The sequence below is a fragment of the Myxocyprinus asiaticus genome, chromosome 47 (genome assembly GCF_019703515.2).
Source record: "Myxocyprinus asiaticus isolate MX2 ecotype Aquarium Trade chromosome 47, UBuf_Myxa_2, whole genome shotgun sequence".
In the NCBI taxonomy this organism is placed as follows: domain Eukaryota; kingdom Metazoa; phylum Chordata; class Actinopteri; order Cypriniformes; family Catostomidae; genus Myxocyprinus; species Myxocyprinus asiaticus.
Window position 1 is genome coordinate 8,763,758 of NC_059390.1, and position 21,186 is coordinate 8,784,943.

Here is a 21,186-nt window from a genome sequence, read left to right on the forward strand (position 1 = left end):
AAAAGCTACGCATGGGACGCTCTTGGACTTTCCAGCATGAAAATTACCCTAAGCACAAAGCCAAGTTGACCCTCCAGTGGTTACAGCAGAAAAAGGTGAAGGTTCTGGAGTGGCCATCACAGTCTCCTGACCTTAATATCATCGAGCCACACTGGGGAGATCTCAAACGTGCGGTTCATGCAAGACGACCAAAGACTTTGCATGACCTGGAGGCATTTTGCCAAGATGAATGGCAGCTATACCACGTGCAAGAATTTGGGGCCTCATAGACAACTATTACAAAAGACTGCACGCTGTCATTGATGCTAAAGGGGGCAATACACAGTATTAAGAACTAAGGGTATGCAGACTTTTGAACAGGAGTCATTTAATTTTTTTCTTTGTTGCCATGTTTTGTTTTATGATTGTGCCATTCTGTTATAACCTACAGTTGAATATGAATCCCATAAGAAATAAAAGAAATGTGTTTTGCCTGCTCACTCATGTTTTCTTTAAAAATGGTACATATATTACCAATTTTCCAAGGGTATGCAAACGTTTGAGCACAACTGTATATATAATAATTTTTTTTGTCTTATTGTGTATTTCTATATATACTTCTATTTTCTATTCGCTTTTTATTTTTATTGTATTTTTTGTTATCTCTGTCTTGTTGTATTGTTTGTGCACTAGAAGCTTCGGTCACTAAGATAAATTCCTTGTATGTGTAAGCATACTTGGCAATAAAGCTCATTCTCATTCTCTCAAAATGTTCTTCAAAATACATTTTTATGGTGTTTATTTATCTTTTGATTTTACATTTTAGATATTTAATAGACAATATTACACAAACTTTGAAATGTTTTAACATTTCTGAGAACAAATCGCATTAATAAAAAAAAATCTTTTGTTTGTCATTTTATTGTTATATTTTTTTTAATTAATTTGCAATGCTTCATAATATGTACATATTTTAAAGATTACTCTGTTTAGTATGATTGAAATTTGTCCTACAAATGAAAGCGAATCTTAAAAAGTAGACTTTTTCAGTGTAAAGCAATAAAAACCTTTGTACAAATAAAAGCATAACCTAAAATAAAAATCTCTTAATTACAAACAAAACATTTTCTTACTAGTAAGCCATAAAGTCTTTCAAAAAGTCCAGAATTTTTCTGTCTCTCTTTCAGAGGGTGAGCCTGTAGAGGCCATAGCCAAGTTTGACTATGTGGGCCGCTCTGGACGGGAGTTGACGTTTAAAAAAGGTGCCACACTGCTGCTGTTCCAGAGAGCGTCTGAAGACTGGTGGGAGGGACGACACAATGGCATCGATGGGCTCATACCACACCAATACGTCACACTGCAGGAGTGAGTTTACAAACATGGACCCACTTTATATTAGGTGCCTTTAACTACTGTGTACCTAAGAATTTTATACAATGTAATAATGTGTTGTTGCATTGTACTTACATTTAAAGTACCTGCATTTAATTACATCTGTAGTTACACTGTTAACCTTACCCCTACTCCTAAACCTTCCCATACCTCAACCTCAGTAGCAGCAAATGTGAATCCTGTGAGAATTTAGCAGAACACCATATAGTTACACAATAAATACATTGTATTGTATGTAATTTAATGTTAGCACATAGTAGTTAAAGACACCTAATATAAAGTGGGACCACAAACACACACACACACAAAGTCATATTAAATTGGCGAAAATGTATCTATATTTCGTATTGCATTTAAGGAAAAAATACCTTTCAAAATTATAATCTCATTTTGATTTTAAAATGAGATCCCATCTCTGTGTATCCATGTCTGCTTTAATATTGTTTATGATTTTTGTTGATTAGTAATAAAGGTTAACTCAGATACATTGTGGTATCTCTGGTACTTTGGCAGTATCTGTGGTTATATGGTTAAATTTTGTGCATTAAAATGTTATAAACTTGGATGATTTCTTAAATGAGCAATAAGATATTTGATGGATGGATTATTTTATGGATGATGTATTTCAGTGATGAGGCAATGTCAGACACTCTGAGTCAGAAAGCAGACAGTGAGATCAGCACCACACCTTCAGATGAAGTGAGCTCCAGACGCTCCCTGACGTCCCCTACTGAACCAAGACTACCAGAGACCTTCATCAGCCGGTGAGCGCACACATGTTTTGTTAAGATTAATTTTGTTTTGGTCAAGAAAAAAATCTGTGTTGAAGCACATGCCTCTGTTTCTTTTACTGATTGGCTGATTACTATACACAATTAAAAGGACATATTGACATTATCGAAACTCATAATCCATTTGTTTAGGCTATAATTGTTATCTTTTCTATAGCTTGATTAAAGTCGATCCAACCAGTTGACAAAATGGGGGGAAAAATAATATGTTTTCTTAGAAAAAAGATATGCTTTCTTAACAAAAATGCTTTTGGTGCTTCAACGCCATTTCTCAAGACTCTTTGTAGATTTGTAGACAGAAATTTTAATGAAGGATAATAAGACTACTTTGATATTTTGGAATTAATCTATTGAGCGAATGATTGAATTAATTACTCATTGGATGCAACCTACTAGTATAATGCTGGAACCTACAGAAAGAGTCACTGACTAAAAAGATTTCTTCATGGTTTCATTCAATGTAATCAATCGATTTGAGTCACTAGGATGAATCAAAATCAACACCACTAGTTGAGATGTTTCATAGTCTCCTAGTCACTTTACTCTTCCTTTATTTGGCTTACTTTGTATTTCACTCTCGTTTTCTCTCTTCATATCTTTCAGACACAGGAAGAGGACAGAGGCTCTCCTGCGCCGGGTCCCTGGTCGTCTAAGTGATGGTCACTGTCATGGCAATGGGCTGGAGCGCAGCTCTCCACCAGTAACGGTGACCGTAACGGGGCATTTTAGCCCTCGGGAGCTGCTGCGTGGGAACAGCTGTGCCCTGGACAGTCCCGAGCACCACAGACGCACTGGACACAACGCCACCTCCAACGGCACTGTGACTGCCAACATTAGCCGACACGAGTCCCTACGCAGAGAGAGGGAGCGAGAGAGTCCTCCAATACGCCAGTCACCATCCACACTGCACTGTGGACTGCCTGTGCAACGCTCTCAGACGTTGAACCCTCACACTATGACACAGGTTTGTTAGGTGCAGATATACCAATGGGTAATCTAATGGAAATCTCAGGTCCACATCACATTTCAACCCAAAATCAAAAGACACGATAAGAAGTATTAATTTGCATGAAGAAAATGAAGCCTTTTTTTCTACCATTGTTTTTACATTGTGACATTATTTTCATTACATTTAAGCACATTTTCCACCCAAATTCTCATTACTATAATGCATCCAGATGTTTTTTTAGTTTTTTTATAATTGCCATTATTCTCAATGGTGACAATTACTTTAATACGCAAAGCAACACGCAAAGACCATGCGCAACATATTATCTAATTTTCATGAGAGTGCTAATTCTGAGCACAACTTTTGTGTCAGCGCAAAGCACAAATGGGCATGGGTGGAGTGTTTGCGAAAGCGCAATTTGCTATTTTCCTTTGAAAGAGGTCATTGCAAGACATTTCAGAACCATGTCTGTTTTCAGTGCAAATTATAAATTCATTTCCGATATTTGCAGTTTGGAGATTCCACCAACAGGTGGTAATAAAGTTCATGTCCATAGTCTGAAAATATAGCCCAGCCCACTAGCACTTTGTGCGCACAATTTCGCCAAACCCATTTGCGCCTAAACATTGGCCTTTATGGTCATGCCATTTACTTATGCGCATATGAATTGATGCATATCGCTGCGCTTAGCGCTAGCACTCTTAAAATAGGGCACAAAGTGTGTTTTTATACAATTAAAAAAGATGACAAGGTAAAAAACTATGATAGATAGATAGATAGATCTGATAATGATTTTATATATATATATATATATATATATATATATATATATATATATATATATATATTTATACATACACATATACAGTGTATGTACATGCTGTACAATTTAATTATACATTATCATAGTAGTATGTAATATATGTAACAAATACATATATATTTATATATATACACACACACACATATATTCTTCAAAATTAATTAATCAAAAATACAATTACTTGTTTTTTGCTGATTTTGGGGGTGAAAAATGACCCGGACATTTCTTGACAGGTTTTGTGAGATTCACCCAAATACACACTCATTAATGCTCAATTAACACAGCATGTCATGTTAGTAATAACCGTACAGTTAACACTCTCTCTCCAGGAATTACAGGAAACTATGAGTCTGGCCTTGAACGAGCTGCGTGAGCTGGAGAGGCAGAATGGCAAGACCGCAGCTCCTGACCTGGTACTGGACACCCTGGAGCAGGTGAAGATCAGCCCTTCTTGCCCATCAGGCTCCACCCCCTCCAGTTTATCCAGCCCATCTGATTCCCCGAGCCCTCTCAGCCCTATAAGCCCCCTACCTCCTCTCCCCCCACTGCCCGGCCCTTTGTCCCGCCGCTCCAACGACCCTGTGGCCACCTTCAAACCTATCGCTTCGCCCCGCATGGGCGTGACGCTCCGCCCACCCGCGCTACGCCCCAAACCGCCTGTTCTCCCCAAAGCCAACCCGCCACCTTCCCAGCAGCCTCCTAATCCCAGTCCAAGCTTTGGCAGTGACAAGTCTGGCACTTTGTGAGCCAATCTAAAGGGTCCATCTGAAGGAAACAGGGTTTAAAACTGGTCTAGACTAAAGAACGTAAACAGGGTCATTATCTTAATAATGAAACGATTGTATGGCCAATAGCTAGTTTACATGCTGAATGTTTAGCTAGAATTAGTCTATGATATTATATCCATAAATGTTGTCAGGGTGGTGTGTGTGTGTGTGTGTGTGTGTGTGTGTGTGTGTGTGTGTATTCTCAAAGCGAATAGGACTTTAAGATGTCCCTGTGTAGATACATTTATGAGGAACATATTCAGAGACAGCGGAGAGAGATTGTTTGTACAGGAAGTACTGTTATTCGGGAGCTATAGAATGGGAAATGTAGTTTTTTTTTTTGTTTTGTTTTTTTGAGTCCTCATTGAGTGCAATGTATTTTCAGTGCTATGATTTGGGCCTTAATACCACAAAAGGAATGGAGTTGTTCTTTATAAGTTGCTGCTGCTTTCTTTTATGCTTCGATTCAAATGGCTGAGCTACAGGGATACTGGTGCCTATTGGGAAAATGGTTATACACTTATTGGAAATTGATAGGGAATGTAATTTTCAAAGCCACGCACCTAGCCTTCCGTAGAAGAACAAGAAGAAGATAGAATGTATTAAATGAATGTTCCACGTTTTTTCCACACTAAATACCACGCTAAGCCTTGATCACCAAATAAACCTCCCCTTTTACTGTGGAAATGCTTCATTGAAGCCTGATTGGACAATGTGGGAGGGATGGAACTCATAACATTCCAAGGGCAAACACACAGCAAAATTTGGTCACATCCATCTGAGGTTTCGGCAAACACAAAATAGGGGAGGATTGGGAAGAAAATTACAAAATTAGGGAAATTCGCTGGAAGGAATCTTGAGTTCTGCCACCAGGCCACACCCTCCCTCAGGTCGTTCTTGTAAAAAATGTCCACTGCTGCTCCACTAATGGAATATAATGGTGTTCAATCCTTGATTTTCAATGTCCCCTGTGCTTCCAGTGTACGTGTGTATGTACAATATTGTCAATGGCAGACTCTCTTTGGCACACGCTAACTATACATGATTTACAGGCTCTCCTGTGTGGGTGTGTGTGGGTGTTTGGGGGTGGGGGGGGTGCATGATAAAGTGCAGTTAGATGTGCACCGTTTTGGGCACAGAGTAGTGGAGTAGTGCAGAGTACTAAAATGATAGATAATTCATGCTTGTACAACAAGGAAAGCTGCGTACATGCAGCTGTACATATGAAAACTTAAAGGAATAGTTCACGCAAAAATGAAAATTCTGTCATTTACTCATACTCATGTTGTTTCAAGCCCATATGACTTTTTGTTTTCTTCTTCCATGGAACACAAAAGATGTTAGGCTGAATCAGATGTTAGACAGCCTCAGTCACCATTCACTTTCATTCTGTGGAAAAAAAGATGCATTGAAAGGGAATGGTGGCTGAGAATCGTGTCCTTTTGTGTTCCAGGTTTGTAACGACATGACGGGTGAGTAAATGATGACAGAATTTTATTTTTTGCTTGAACTATCCCTTTAAGTGTTTGAATGTTAGTTTGTGTGTATGTGAGTAAAAGAGAGTTAGAGAGAGTGCACTGAGCTTGTAGACGTGTGTGTGTGTGTGTGTGTGTGTGTGTGTGTGTGTGTGTATATGTGTGTGTGTGTGTGTGTGTGTGTGTGTGAGCGAGTGTGTGAAAGAGGGTGTTTAGTCTGGTGTAAATATGCATGAAGGTAAGGACATTGTTTTATGCCAATACGATACTGCGTCTACCAAACAAAGCCTTGGTTCACTTTTTTTTACACACTAATAGAATTACTGTTTTTCACTTTAATTGACTGATTTGCCCTTACATTTTCTACCTGTTATATTTTTTACCTATTTATTGATTCTGGGTGTTTTCATTTCTAATGGTGCTCTTTCATACAACTGCGTCCGTGTACCCCTGCGCTTGCTGCTGTATCAGACGCCCACCTTTTGTCCTTTACAAGCGACCTGCATATCTAAGACCATCAGACCATCACTCCCCAACACACACACAAACACATGCACACACACAGTGTTCACATGAAAGTGCCTTTCAGGATGCATGTCGAATGCCGAGAGTGTGTGCTCCCGTCGCTCTCTGAAGGGTCGTTCCACAAGTTAAATAATAATGATAGAGCTCTTTCCAGATGTTTAATAATCTAAACAAATAATAAATATGTACATTTAATCCATTGTGATGTCGCACTTTCATGTATAGGACTGTATTGGCATGTAGCATTTAACCATGTTCCAGTGCATTTTAAAAATGTGTCGAAACTGAATGTCTTTGAAATAAAGGAAGTTGATATGTCTCAACAGAGTGTCATGTACATTATTTTTGGTAATGTCTTGCTAGACTAGTGCTATAGCCTATAGTTTGTAGAGCTTGAATGATACACAAATGGATACTAAGATGGACACTAAATATTTTGTCTTGATTTCCAGGAAAAATATCCAAACAGTCTTTCTATATTTTCCTCCCACTGGCATATAGTTTTTTTTAACCATTTAAATTTGGTTGGATTTATGCTTAAAAAGGTTAAAAAAAAATGCTGATTAAGAATTTTTTGCTGTTTTGTACTTGTAGCTGTGAGGTTACATGCCCCTCGATTTTCCTTGAAATAAACTATGTTTTGAACACATGCACAGACACTAATAATAACCTGTGTTCTTATTCCAATGTCTCACTGTTAAAAAATTTAGAAAGAGTCAAGGATGCTTTTACTGCTCACACAGAAGCCATTCACAGCTGAATGCGCAGTGCATGTGATGGATGAGAGTGCGTGGTGTGAGTGGAGGAATGTCTCTCCTTTTGATAGGACATCATTTCACAACATTCTCCTCAACTGGTCTGATGCTGAAGTCAGTTGAGTAGATATACAGTTAAATTAGACAGTTTTAGATTAGTTATACAGTCATCTGTGAAGCCTGTTTTCTGTGTATTGCATCATGATCACCCCCAATTCTCATTACTGCAATAAAATAATTAAAAGCACTAATGTGTTTTTTTTTTTGTTTGTTTGTTTTTTGTTTTTTTCCTATTGCAGTAATGAGAATTTGGTTGATTGTATGAAAATGTCATCACAATGCAAATTTTCTTTATGCAAAATATATAATATACATACTGGCAACCAAATGTTTGGAATAATGTACAGATGTTGCTGTTTCGGAAGGAAATTGTTACTTTAATTCACCAAAGTGGCTTTCAACTGATCACAAAGTATAGTCAGGACATTACTGATGTAAAAAAACAGCACCATCACTATCTGAAATAAAGTCATTTTTATCAAATCTAGACCCATTTCCAGCAGCCATCACTCCAAAACCTTATCCTTGAGTAATCATGCTAAATTGCTAATTTGGTACTAGAAAATCACTTGGCATTATATCAAACACAGCTGAAAGCTATTTGGTTCGTTAAATGAAGCTTAACATTGTCTTAGTGTTTGTTTTTGAGTTGCCACAGTATGAAATAGACTGGCATGTCTTATGGTCAATATTAGGTCAAAAATGGCAAAAAAGAAACAGCTTTGTCTAGAAACTCGTCAGTCAGTCACTGTTTTGAGGAATGAAGGCTATACAATGCTTGAAATTGCCAAAACAACTGAATATTTCATACAAAGGTGTACACTACAGTCTTCAAAGACAAAGGACAACTGGCTCTAACAAGGCCAGAAAGAGATGTGGAAGGCCAGATGTACAACTAAACAAGAGGATAAGTCCATCAGAGTCTCTAGTTTGAGAAATAGACGTCTCACATGTCCTCAGCTGACAGCTTCATTGAATTCTACCCGCTCAACACCAGTTTCATGTACAACAGTATAGAGAAGACTTAGCGGTGCAGGCCTTATGGATAGAATTGCAAAGAAAAAGCCACTTTTGAAACAGAAAAACAAAAAGAAAAGGTTGGAGTGGGCAAGAAATCAGACATTAAAAAGAGTGTTATGGATCTTAACCCCATTGAGCATTTGTGGGATCAGCTAGACTGTAAGGTGCGTGAGAAGTGCCCGACAAGACAGTCACATCTATGGCAAGTGCTACAGGAAGCGTGGGGTGAAAATGTCACCGGAGAATCTGGGCAAACTGACAGATAGAATGCCAAGGATCTGCAAAGCTGTCATTGCTGCACGTGGAGGATTTTTTGATGAGAACTCTTTGAAGTAAATTATTTTCAAATTGTAATAGTAATTTTTCACATTAATGTCCTGACTATACATTGTGATCAGTTGAATGCCACTTTAGTGAATAAAAGTACCAATTTCTTTCCATAAGAACAAAATCTGTACAGTGCATCCAGAAAGTATTCACAGCGCTTCACGTTACAGCCTTATTCCAAAATGGATTAAATTCATTATTTTCCTCAAAATTCTACAAACAATACCCCATAATGACAATGTGAAAGAAGTTTGTTTGAAATCTTTGCAAATTTATTAAAAATAAAAAACCAAAAAAATCACATGTACATAAGTATTCACAGCCTTTGCCATGACACTCAAAATTGAGCTCAGGTGCATCCTGTTTCCACTGATCATCCTTGAGATGTTTCTACAACTTGATTGGAGTCCACCTGTGGTAAATTCAGTTGATTGGACATGATTTGGAAAGGCACACACCTGTATGTATAAGGTCCCACAGTTAACAGTGCATATCAGAGCACAAACCAAGCCATGAAGTCCAAGGAATTGTCTGTAGACCTCCGAGACAGGATTGTATAGAGGCATAGATCTGGGGAAGGGTACAGAAAAATTTCTGCAGCATTGAAGGTCCCAATGAGCACAGTGGCCTCCATCATCCGTAAATGGAAGAAGTTTGGAACCACCAGGTCTCTTCCTAGAGCTGGCTGCCTGGCCAAACTGAGCGATCGGGGGAGAAGGGCCTTAGTCAGGGAGGTGACCAAGAACCCGATGGTCACTCTGACAGAGCTCCAGCGTTTCTCTGTGGAGAGAGGAGAAACTTCCAGAAAAACAACTATCTCTGCAGCACTCCACCAATCAGGCCTGTATGGTAGAGTGGCCAGACGGAAGCCACTCCTCAGTAAAAGGCACATGACAGCCCGCCTGGAGTTTGCCAAAAGGCACTCAAAGGACTCTCAGACCATGAGAAACAAAGATTGAACTCTTTGGCCTGAATGGCAAGCATCATGTCTGGAGGAAACCAGGCACCGCTCATCACCTGGCCAATACCATCCCTACAGTGAAGCATGGTGGTGGCAGCATCATGCTGTGGGGATGTTTTTCAGCGGCAGGAACTGGGAGACTAGTCAGGATCGAGGGAAAGATGAATGCAGCAATGTACAGAGACATCCTTAACCTGTAATTGGTGCCAAAGGTGCTTCAACAAAGTATTGAGCAAAGGCTGTGAATACTTATGTACATGTGATTTTTTTTTATTTTATTTTATTTATTTTTTTATAAATTTGCAAAGATTTCAAACTAACTTCTTTCACGTTGTCATTATGGGGTATTGTTTGTAGAATTTTGAGGAAAATTATGAATTGAATCCATTTTGGAATAAGGCTGTAACATAACAAAATGTGGAAAAGGTGAAGCGCTGTGAATACTTTCCGGATGCACTGTATATCTGTGTGTATATATATATATATATATATATATATATATATATATATATATATATATATATATATATATATACACTGATCAGCCACAACATTAAAACCACTGGCAGGTGAAGTGAATAACATTTTTTATCTCATTACAATGGCACCTGTCAGGGGGTGTGATATATTACAGCAAGTCTACAGCCAGTTCTTGAATTTCATGTGTTGGAAGCAGGAAAAATGGGTAAGTGTAAGGATCTGAGCAACTTTGACAAGGGCCAAATTGTGATGGCTAGACGACCAGGTCAGAGCATCTCCAAAACGGCAGGTCTTGTGGGGTGTTCCCGGTATGCAGTGGTTAGTATCTACTAAAAACGGTACAAGGAAGGACAACCGGTGAACCGGCAACAGGGTCATGGGTGTCCGAGGCTCATTGATGCGTGTGGGAAGTGAAGGCTAGTCCGTCTGGTCCGATCCTACAGTAGAGCTACTGTAGCACAAATTGCTGAAAAACGTAATGCTGGTCATGATAGGAAAAAGGTCAGAACACACAATGCATCGCAGCTTGCTGCATATGGGGCTGCGTAGCCGCAGACTGGTCAGAGTGCCCATGCTGACCCTTGTCCCCTGCTGAAAGCTAAGTCATTTTTATTTGTATAGTGCTTTTCACAACACACATCATTTCAAAGCAGCTTTACAGAAAATCATGCATTAACAGAAAATGAAACTGTAATATCTATAAAGTGTTAGAGTCATCATTGTGTAGTTTGATTAAATATGATTGTAGGGGACCTGGGTAGCTCAGTGGTAAAAGACGCTGGCTACCACCCCTGGAGTTCGCTAGTTCAAATCCCAGGGCGTGCTGAGTGACTCCAGCCAGGTCTCCTAATCAACCAAATTGGCCCGGTTGCTAGGGAGGGTAGAGTCACATGGGGTAACCTCCTTTCGGTTGCTATAATGTGGTTCATTCTCGGTGGGGCGCGTGGTGAGTTGAGCATGGATGCCGCGGTGGATGGCATGAAGCCTCCACACGCGCTATGTCTCTGTGGTAACGTGCTCAACAAGCCACGTGATAAGATGCGCGGGTTGGCATTCTCAGACACGGAGGCAGCTGGGATTCGTCCTCCGCCACCCGGATTGAGGCAAATCACTACGCGATCACAAGGACTTAAAAGCTAATTGGGAATTAGGCATTCCAAACTGGGTGAAAAAGGAGAAAAATAAAAAAAAATAAATTAAAAAAAAATGATTGTAAATTTTGTATAAAATTTTTTTTAAATAATAATTGTATTTAGAACCCCAGTGAGCAAGCTGAAGGTGACTGGCAAGGCACAAAAAACTCCATAAGATGTTGGTTAATGGAGAAAAATAACCTTGGGAGAAACCAGGCTCACTGTGGGGGCCAGTTCCCCTCTGGCTAACAGCATGAATATAATGCCAATATTACTTGTTTATGTGTAGTGCAAGTCATGGTTTAAAATTTGTAAACTAAGTAAGTGTTAAGGCCCAGTGTTTAAACAAAGATTTTGTATGAACTATAAGATTAATGACTAATGTCTTTGAAGTCCATCCTGGATTAACTTCAGAAGTTCACATAGATGCATTGTCCTTTGTTAGTTGGCTGATGAAGGCTTTTGTTAGCAATTAATTGATAGTCTATGTATTCCATTTCAAGAATTTTAGTCCATCAACAGACAAAGGTGATGCAGGCAGAGATGAGTGAGATGCATCGCAGTTCAACCAGCCGGTCATTTCGGTGAGGTCTATCCCAAATCCAAGGTTCAGGCAGTGGCATATGAAGTATCCCATGTCTTATGGTTGGAGTTGGCATCAGTTCATCCCCTGGAGTCCATCGTAATAGATTGAAGTGATGGATAGGAATCCCGAGGTTGAGACAGGGATACAAACAGAATAATATTAGCGTAGATGCCATGTTAAATGTTTGCAGTTATATATCATGATAAATATTTCAGGTTCCGGCAGACCTAACTAAAGCAGCCTAATTGAGAGTTGATGGATAAATTAGGTATATGCCTGGCTAAATAGATGAGTCTTTAGACTAGACTTAAACTGAGTGAGTGTGTTTGCATCCCAAACAGTGTTAAGGAGACTATTCCATAGTTTAGGAGCCAAATAGGAAAAGGATCTACCTTCCACTTGTGGATTTTGATATTCTAGGAACTATTAACAGGCCAGAATTTTGTGATTGTAATGAACGTGATGGAATATAGCATGGTAGAAGGTCACTTAAGTACTGCAGAGCTAGACCATTCAAAGCTTTGTACGTAGTTAACAAAATGTTAAAATGAATACAAAATTTAACAGGTAGCCAATGTAACGACGATAAAATGGGGCTAATGTGATCATATTTCTTGGTTCTAGTCAGCACTCTGGCTGCTGCATTTTGAACCAATTGAAGTTTATTTATTGACCTTGCTGGACATCCTCCCAGTAATGCATTACAATAATCTATTCTTGAGGTCATGAACGCATGAATTAGTTTTTCGGCATCAGCAACAGAGAGCATGTGTCGTAACTTAGCAATATTTCTGAGGTGGAAGAATGCTGTTCTACAAACATTGGAAATTTGATTTTCAAAGGACAGATTGGTATCAAATGTAACACCTAAGTTCTTCGCTGTTGAAGACGATTAACAGTACATCCATCAAGAGTCAAATTATATTTTAGCTGCTTATTTTTAGAGGATTTTGGTCAAATAATTAGTACCTCTGTTTTGTTGGAATTAAGTAGAAGGACATTTCTGGCCATCCAATCTTTGATTTCATTGATACACTCTGCTAATTTGGAGAGTTGTGAAATTTTGTCAGGTTCTGAGGAAATATAAAGTTGGGTATCGTCGGCATAACAATGGAAACTTATTCCACGATTCCTGATAATATTTCCCAGGGGAAGCATATATAAGGAGAAAAGCAGAGGCCCTAAAACTGATCCCTGTGGGACTCCATACTTTTGTTTTATTTGACAATTCCTCATTTACATAGACAAAGTTGTAGCGGTCTGCTAAACAGGACCTACACCTTTCTAATACAAGTCCACAAATGCCAACATAATTCTCCAGCTTATTCAAGAGAATGTTATGATCTATGGTGTCAAAGGCAGCACTAAGATCTAAAAGCACTAGAAGAGAAATGCAGCCATGATCAGATGATAAGAGCAAGTCATTTGTAACTCTGTTAAGTGCACTCTCTGTACTGTGGTGGGGCCTAAATCCTGACTGAAATGTTTCATATATACTATTTCTCTGTAGAAATTAACATAGTTGGGATGACACTACCTTCTCTAGTATTTTTGACATAAATGGGATATTTGAAATCGGTCTATAATAAGTTGTGGCTTCTTAATAAGCAGTTTGATAACTGCCATTTTAAAGTTTCTTGGGACATGTCCTAAATTCTAAGGATTAATAATATTACATATATATATATATATAATTTTATTTATTTATTTATTTTTTAAATTGAGGTGTAATATGACCCGGAAATTTTCTTCATGAGCTGTACCCATTTATTGCTTTGATAATATTAATCAAATGCAAGCTGGTATGTCCTTTTTTCTGTCCTTCAAGCACAGATGCCAATTCTCATATGTAATTATACCTCCTAAAGGGACAAATCAACTCCGTTATAATATGATTCAAAACTTTATTTCAGTAAGTGTTAACTACACAAAGGATAGAGAAAACAATCAAATGTTAAAATCAAAGGGTTAGCTATTATTAAAATGTGTTGCACATGGCATATTAACAATAAAAAGGAAAATAATAATTATTGGCAATGGGTCCCTTTCACATTTGGCAAAGCACGTCCACTTGCTGAGCAGAAAGGCAAGAAAACAAATTTAAACCATTAGAAGAGAGCAAATTAAAAACAAGGCAAACATTATTGTCTATAACAACTGTGGTATTTGTCTTTGGTCTGCAAATGTTTGGGGCTCATGAAGTATTTGGACCTCTTTAATATTCATCCAAGGTGAAATGGGATAAAAGGTTTATATTCTACAACCGTTTTAGCAGCACAAAGAATAAAAGTCAAATATATCATTGATGTATTAAACATGCTAACCAAGGATGTGCAAGTGAGGGGAATTGATACTGAGGTAATTGTGCAATTTAAAACAAAAATACATATTTGGGTTGGACAACCAATATATTTTTTCTAATACTGAAATGATGAGCTTTAATTATGAACTTCAGCCCTTGGACCCTGGTTTGAGCGTAGTAAAGGGTTTAGAGTTTCTCAAGGATCCTGTTAACTCCTGTAGGAATGCCACAATGTGTGAGTCCCTCTCAGATTTCCTCCCGTCAAAGATAACCACTATAGTGAAGTGGGGTTCAGGCCTTGTTAAGAAGTAAGTGCTTTGGACTTTATCGTCGTAGAAGTGGACCACCTTATCTAGAGCGTTCAGCTCAGTGGATCGGTCGCTCATAATCATGATTACATTAGGCCAGTGCGTGACCGGTCTCTCCCCACCCGGAAGCGAAACCACAGCAGGAAACTGGTCCACACCTTTGGGGGCTTCACGGTACGAATGTGGGTGATGGTAGCCGTGTCCCTGAAAGCTCTCCGAGCCACGGTTGTCAAAGATCAACGAGACATTGGAAGCATCGTACTTGCGAATGAAGCCGGAGATCTTGCCGAAGTAATCGGGCGAGGTGCGAGCCGTCAGGGTCTTCATTTCGGACTGAGACGTCTGGCGGCTGAGGGTCTCGTGGAAATAGAAGCTGAACTTGGCGAGGAGAGCCGCTTGGAGACGCTGTAGCCACAAATACAGGTGTGGTGGCTGCACAGCCTTCTGCGATTGTCCTCCAAACAGGTTTTTTCTGGTTTCACGTTGCCGTTCGAAAACCTGGCCCCACGCCTGCAGTTTTGAATGTGCCCCATGCAGATTTAGTAGAGATGGAAGGAAGTGCCACTCTGAGATCTGCGCCTGGCATCGCAAAAGCTGCGTCAAAACGTCCACCTCCACCTGAAAGCTGCTTTCGAGACTGCTCAGGATTGGATGGTGAAATCTGAGCACAGAACAGGAAAGAAATAAAGTGGCTGTCAGGGTTTACATAAGCTAGTGTTCCATTCCAATCATAGCCTACTACTTGTTGGATACTGTGCAGTGCAGTATAAAATGTATGCTGTTACTTGTTTTAAACAGTAAGCAAAAAAGTATGCATTATTCCACGTCATTGTCACATGTCCTCAATACGCTGCATGCTTGAATCAGCAAGCAGAGTCCAGCTATCATCTTGGAAATAAATATAATTTTCAATACGGTCTCACAGAATCAAGTTACTATACAGTACCTACATTACTGCAAAATAATTTTTATGTGGCTTGTAATACATAGCGAGGAAGTTTCCTGGTGAAATGAACACTTGCACAGACCTTAGCAGGGGCACAAATCACAAATACAACAGCATAACCAACTACTTTTAGAAGCTAGTTCGAGTGCAATAAAAACTGCACAGTAACTCAACTGATAAGAGCGTTGCACTTGCAATGCAAAGGACCGGGAGTCCTGAAGAGCACCGAAGTTGATACGTGAGGCGAAAGTGTCATAGAAGTACAATAAAATGATGTGGTTTGCGTCAGCAATTGGATTTTTCATGATAGTTTTTGCTTTGAGGACATTATCAGTTAGGTTTAGGTTTAAGGTTTAGGGTAGGTTGGTAGGTTTTGTTTATTTAAAAATCAGAGCATCAACCTCAAAAACCTCATCTGTTTGGGAGAACATTTAACTCTCTTTTAGCGCCACTCAGTGGACATTTCGCCATGGAACTACCACGATACGTGTGAGGAACCCTGTAACATTTAGCAAAAATGTTGCCAGTGTCACGTTATTTTCATGAGATCAGGCTGACAATTTTATTTCCAATATTGTATAAAAATATCTATATGTACATACTGTACACTGCAGCAATTGTAGAGGGGTGTTCACACCGAACACGTTTTTATGTCCATCTGCGCTTTTTTCACCTATTGTTTTTCTATGTAAAGAAACCAGTTCCAATCTATTTAGCTGGCTTTACACAACTTCAGGAAGTTTACAAGGTACCTGGTTGAGATAATGTATGCTATGCTATGTGGAAGAACAATCACTGGATTAGCCAGCAGTTGTCAGGTTAGTGGCATCAAATTCTTGAAATACATTCAGAGTTTTGTTTGAGGCACTTAGTAGGTTGACTAAATATCCACAAGGATAACTGCATATTCTACTTTGTTTTCATGTCTGTGAAATAATCTGTGCTTATTACCTTCGGACAGTCAGAAATTCTAAACACAAAAGTTGTACATATTTCCCGCTTTTTTTCAACCATTCACAGGGCTGCGGCACTATTTAAAAAAAACAAATTCAGGTAAACCCGATCCTAATTCTAATAGCCATGTAAAAAAAAAAAAAATTTAAAAAAAACTAATGTGCATCACTTTACATGTCAGTCAGACGGTCTCTTTCCAAGTAGGTGGTTCTTGGCCAGAATAACGTCCAGACCAGACTTTATGCGATAGTCAAAAGCCTGGCTATGCGAGACTATGGATTACACAATGGATGGTGAGATAAATCGGCTTAGTTGCCACCAGCAAATGAAAAATGGAAATCTGATATCAGTTTCAGACATTATAAGACGGTGGATGATCGTCAACATCTCTGTATTCCTGCAATCTGTGCTCTCTTTGTGTGTGAATGAGGGAGGCTGCACCAGCTTGTTCTCTTTGCTCATTAGTGCTGGAGCGAGTCATGAATACTGCAGAGCTGCATAAACCTCATTACATATCCTGCATTCAGCAGCAGCGTGAAAATTCTTCACCCCTGACTGATCATTAATTACATGTCTTAGCAGGCAGCCAAAAAGAGAGAATGAGAAAATGACAGAGAAACAGAGAATGAGAAAGAAACGCACAACTGAAAAAGAGAGCTTCTTGATGAGAGGGACTGGAAGAAAAAAAAACATTCGATCCCAGCTTAAAGGTATAGTTCACCCAAAAATCAGTTTATTTCTTCAATGGAGCACAAAAGGTTAACTTTATCATTAACTTCAACTGCATCTTTTTTCTATACAATGAAAGTGAATGGCTAACATTCTTCATAACATTTTGTGTTCCACAGAAGAAAGTCATACAGGTTTAGAACGACATGATCAAGTTCACTGTTAATTTCTCAAGGTCAAACGGGCTGAAAATCTGAATCTAAGCACATGGCTGTCTGATTAATTGATCAGAAAACATTTCCATGATCTTGTCTCTCCCACTCTTGCAATGACTCAATGTTTGGCATCTTTCTTTCCATTTCTCTCTGTCAGAATCACCTACTCTTTTCAGTCTCTCTCTCTCTCTCTCTCTCTCTCTCTCTCTCTCTCAAAGTTCACCTTTAGAGTAGACAGTGGGAGAGCTCTCAGCTACAGATGTCGTTTATCAGGTGAGCTGAGCTCACATACAGATTTGCACCTCTACAGCTGAAGTGTTTCTGCAACACTAGTATCACCAAATGGAATTGCAAACAAACAGATGGTCCCGCCCCAAACTCACGCCATTGGTTGAGTCAATGTTGCTATGTAAGGTTCGTTGGTATGCTCAAATAAACAGAGGAATGTTTTGAAAATCAACCTACATATACTGTATATATAATATTACACCTTTTCTATTTAAAATTCTGCCATTCTTTTATGCTATTTTGATCTTATATACCTGTAAATTTCTCAATTACACCATTCACTTGCATATGCAAATAAGTACATTTATGTTAACTTCAATAAAAACCTACACTTCTATAAGTTTAAACAAAGACAATTTGAGAATGAGTCATGTTATAGGGGCAGATTGCTGACATCTGGTGGAATAAAAGAACAAGACTTGAAAATCATGTCATTACAATAATAACCAGTAGATGGCTACAGAGACTGTGTGATTTACTGCCTGTTGTAACTTAATTTTAGATTAGATTACGAATTATGAATATATATATATATATATATATATATATATATATATATATATATTTAGACATTATCAAACTATTATTTGTCAAAGTTTGGCATTTTTGTTCAAAATAGTTTTGAAGTGTCCATTTTTGCAATAATGTTACATTATGTTTACAGTCAAACCTGAACAAAATTCAATAACACAATGTAAATTAGCGTAAGTTTCCATAACAGATAAATGCAGTGTTTTGTGTGTGTTTGTGTGTTCTGCGTTCTGTCTTCTGGTTGTGTTAGTCTCACTTGTTTCTGTGTGCGTGTGTGTGTGTTTTGCATTGTGGCTTATTTATTGATTTTATTTGACAAATTTCAAAAGGTTGTGCTGTGTTATACTCTCATATATACCATTTCCTATGAATGGGAGAGCAACAGGAAAGGTGTTGCTTTTTTTTTTTTATGACCACTTAGACTCTTTGAATCAAGTCCAAAAAACATTTTGGTATGTTCACATTGCAAATCTATGAAAAGTCACAAAGTCTTGTACCACTTAGATTGTGGAAACCAATTTTATAAAAAATAATAATAAATAAATTTAAAAAACCAAAATCGGTCAACAAAAAGGCAGAACAGCCCTGTAAGGTTAATCAATATTTTCTTATTTATTCCATATTTGCATGGTGCAAAAAATAAAAGCAATGTTTTGCTAAAAAACAAGCTCAGGCTCCCCCTGTTGGGATATAAAGATAAATACTACCAGTCAAGACACACATTGCCTCTGTCAAGACACAGAATGATCTTCAACACAGTAACTTTCAGTATGCATGCAACATTTTCTTCAACAATTTTAGTAATCTGCATTGTCCCCCATTATACTAAACCTAAACACATATGGGGTCTGCACACACTCAGCTCACCTGGAACTGTACTTCTGCAAAATGGTTTCCAGGGTGCTCACAAGCTCCTCAGAGTTGACTGTCTTCTGGCTGCCAAGCGAATGCATCTTCTCGTAGAAGTCAGCGATCTCCATTCTGGCCTGCGTGAAGTGACAGAGCTGCTCGGACAAATGTGACAGCAGATCTTCCAGATTGAGCGTGGATCCCCCGGATGTGTGGCGGCCCATGGAGACCACCTTCTTCAGTTCATTGTGCAGAGATGTATAGATGGTCCTGATGGAATCCTTCCGGCTGAAGAATGACTGGCCACCTGCGTTACCACACATACACACACTTACTGTAAATGATGGTAAATCTCGGAGCTAATTTAAGCATTACAATATTTACCATAAAACATTACCTAATAATCACTCTTCAATGGGCATATTTAGTGTTTCAGAGAATTATGCGTTAGATATTTGACTACATGGTGCCATCTGCTGTATTAAAATTACACAACCTTGTGCATACACTATATGGGTTACATTTTCCTAGTTTGTAACTTTGTTTTCAAATGTTTTAAGCATAAATTATTGAAAATGTAAGACTCCTACCACAACAAGGAAAAATAAACTCTGTTCTGTCAATACAACAATAACAAAAAAGTTTTTGACATGGTCCCATGGTAATCTCATGCTGTTTTGGACATGTGGTTTTTGGATATGAACTATGGTAAAACCATGGTATTTTTTTAAGTAACTTGGAGTACCATGTAAATACCATAGTATTTAGTTCCATGGTATATCAAATACCATGGTATTACCATGATTTTTGTACATGTTACTACGGTAATGCCATGGTGTTTTTACATGTATTATGGTATATGAATATGACAAGCATTTAGTACCATGATATATATGAAAGTACCATGGTATTACCATGTTTTGTTTTGGGCTTTTTTTTTAAGTAGTACTATAGTAATGCCATGCTGTTTTGGACGTGTTTTTCATGTACCATGGCAGAAAAATTATATTTTTTATGTAACTGTGTAAAAACTATGTTACATAAATACCCTAACCATTCAGTTCTGTTGTATATAACATAGCACCATGGCATTACCCTGTTTTTTTAAAACTCGGTACTTTCATAATGCCATAGCACTTTTGAGATGTACCATGGAGGTACCCTGGCATTTAAGTACCCTGGGATACTGAGTAGTTACCATGTCACGTGAACATGGTAATCATTCAGTATCAGTACCATTGCAAAACCATGCTTTTTGAGCGTGGTACCATGGTAATTGCTATTTTAGACAAGTGGATTTTGGATATGTACAATGGTATTCTTTGAGGTACCTTGGGATATCATGTAAATACCATGGTACATGAATACAACAATTATTCAGTCCTACTGTATGATGTATACTAAATACATGGTATTACAATCTAATACCATCACTGTACTGTACCACGGTATTTTCTGTAATGGAACAGCACTGAAAATGCTTCTCTCATACCCAGTTTCTGCCCGAGGAAAGTCATGTTGTGGTAGGCTTTCTCTGCAGCTGCCAGGTGGGCGAGGGCGGCCAGCAATGCCGCCCAGATGGCCCCAGCGCTCTTACTGGCGTCCTTCTCCTTCTCCACATAATCCTTTGCCCTGTCGAACCAGAACATGCCGAGCTGGGTGAAGAAACTCTCGAGGACGGCTCGCTCTTTCGGAACCGGCCGCAGCTCTTCATCGCGCTGAGTTTCAGTCATGATTTATACAGAGAGATCAGTTCAGATCAGACAGGCTTGAGTTCAGCTGACAGCTGCTGCACATTCATGAGACCGCCGAAATAAATCTGTAAAGAAATGTTTATGAAGGAGTTGATCGCTTTGATAATGTAGCCGACACTTACAGTCGGAAAAGAGACCTAAATACAATACAAAAAACAAATTTTAAGTATTCAGACAGTTTTCTGCAAGTGAAACGTACATTTTTAGTGTTCATCGCCACCATGACACTTCAAACAAGAATAACAATAACGGGAAGACGAAAGGGACAAATCTTGTCTCTACGAAACGCGAATCCATTAGGGGTACTAGCTATTTAATATTAAATATGCTTTACTAATATTTTATTT

At 38.6% G+C, this 21,186-nt stretch overlaps 2 protein-coding genes across 4 annotated transcripts in view; one reads left to right on the forward strand and one right to left on the reverse strand.

Moving 5' to 3' along the window:
• The window catches only part of LOC127436896 (SLIT-ROBO Rho GTPase-activating protein 1-like), a 47,993-nt gene extending 40,686 nt beyond the window's left edge, over positions 1-7,307 (forward strand). For both annotated transcript variants that reach the window (XM_051691386.1, XM_051691387.1), the window contains exons 19-22: positions 1,167-1,344; positions 2,001-2,135; positions 2,766-3,126; positions 4,264-7,307. In XM_051691386.1, coding sequence (XP_051547346.1) covers positions 1,167-1,344; positions 2,001-2,135; positions 2,766-3,126; positions 4,264-4,680 — 1,091 coding nt within the window. In that variant the 3' untranslated portion in view covers positions 4,681-7,307. The remainder of the gene's footprint in view (positions 1-1,166; positions 1,345-2,000; positions 2,136-2,765; positions 3,127-4,263) is intronic.
• A 6,602-nt stretch (positions 7,308-13,909) lies between these two features.
• Positions 13,910-21,080, reverse strand: LOC127436942 (KICSTOR subunit 2). 2 transcript variants are annotated; one of them, XM_051691484.1, is made up of 4 exons: positions 21,039-21,080; positions 20,578-20,904; positions 19,104-19,392; positions 13,910-15,294 (listed from the first exon to the last, which is right to left on the reverse strand). In XM_051691484.1, the coding sequence occupies exons 2-4, from the start codon at positions 20,816-20,818 to the stop codon at positions 14,475-14,477; spliced, it is 1,350 nt and encodes a 449-aa protein (XP_051547444.1). In that variant the 5' UTR covers positions 20,819-20,904; positions 21,039-21,080; the 3' UTR covers positions 13,910-14,474. The 2 variants fall into 2 exon arrangements, with proteins under 2 accessions (XP_051547444.1, XP_051547443.1); XM_051691483.1 differs by having other exon boundaries at positions 20,578-21,072.
• Positions 21,081-21,186: the final 106 nt, after the last annotated feature.

Bases quoted from the DNA above. Each gene is read 5' to 3' on its own strand.
- LOC127436942 (XM_051691484.1), bottom strand. From the start codon at position 20,818: ATGACTGAAACTCAGCGCGATGAAGAGCTGCGGCCGGTTCCGAAAGAG. The intron at 19,393-20,577 runs GTATGAGAGAAG...GTGGTAACGCAG, and splicing joins TTTCCTCGGGCAGAAACTGG to GTGGCCAGTCATTCTTCAGC. The intron at 15,295-19,103 runs GTGAGCTGAGTG...TTCTGTGCTCAG, and splicing joins TTGCAGAAGTACAGTTCCAG to ATTTCACCATCCAATCCTGA.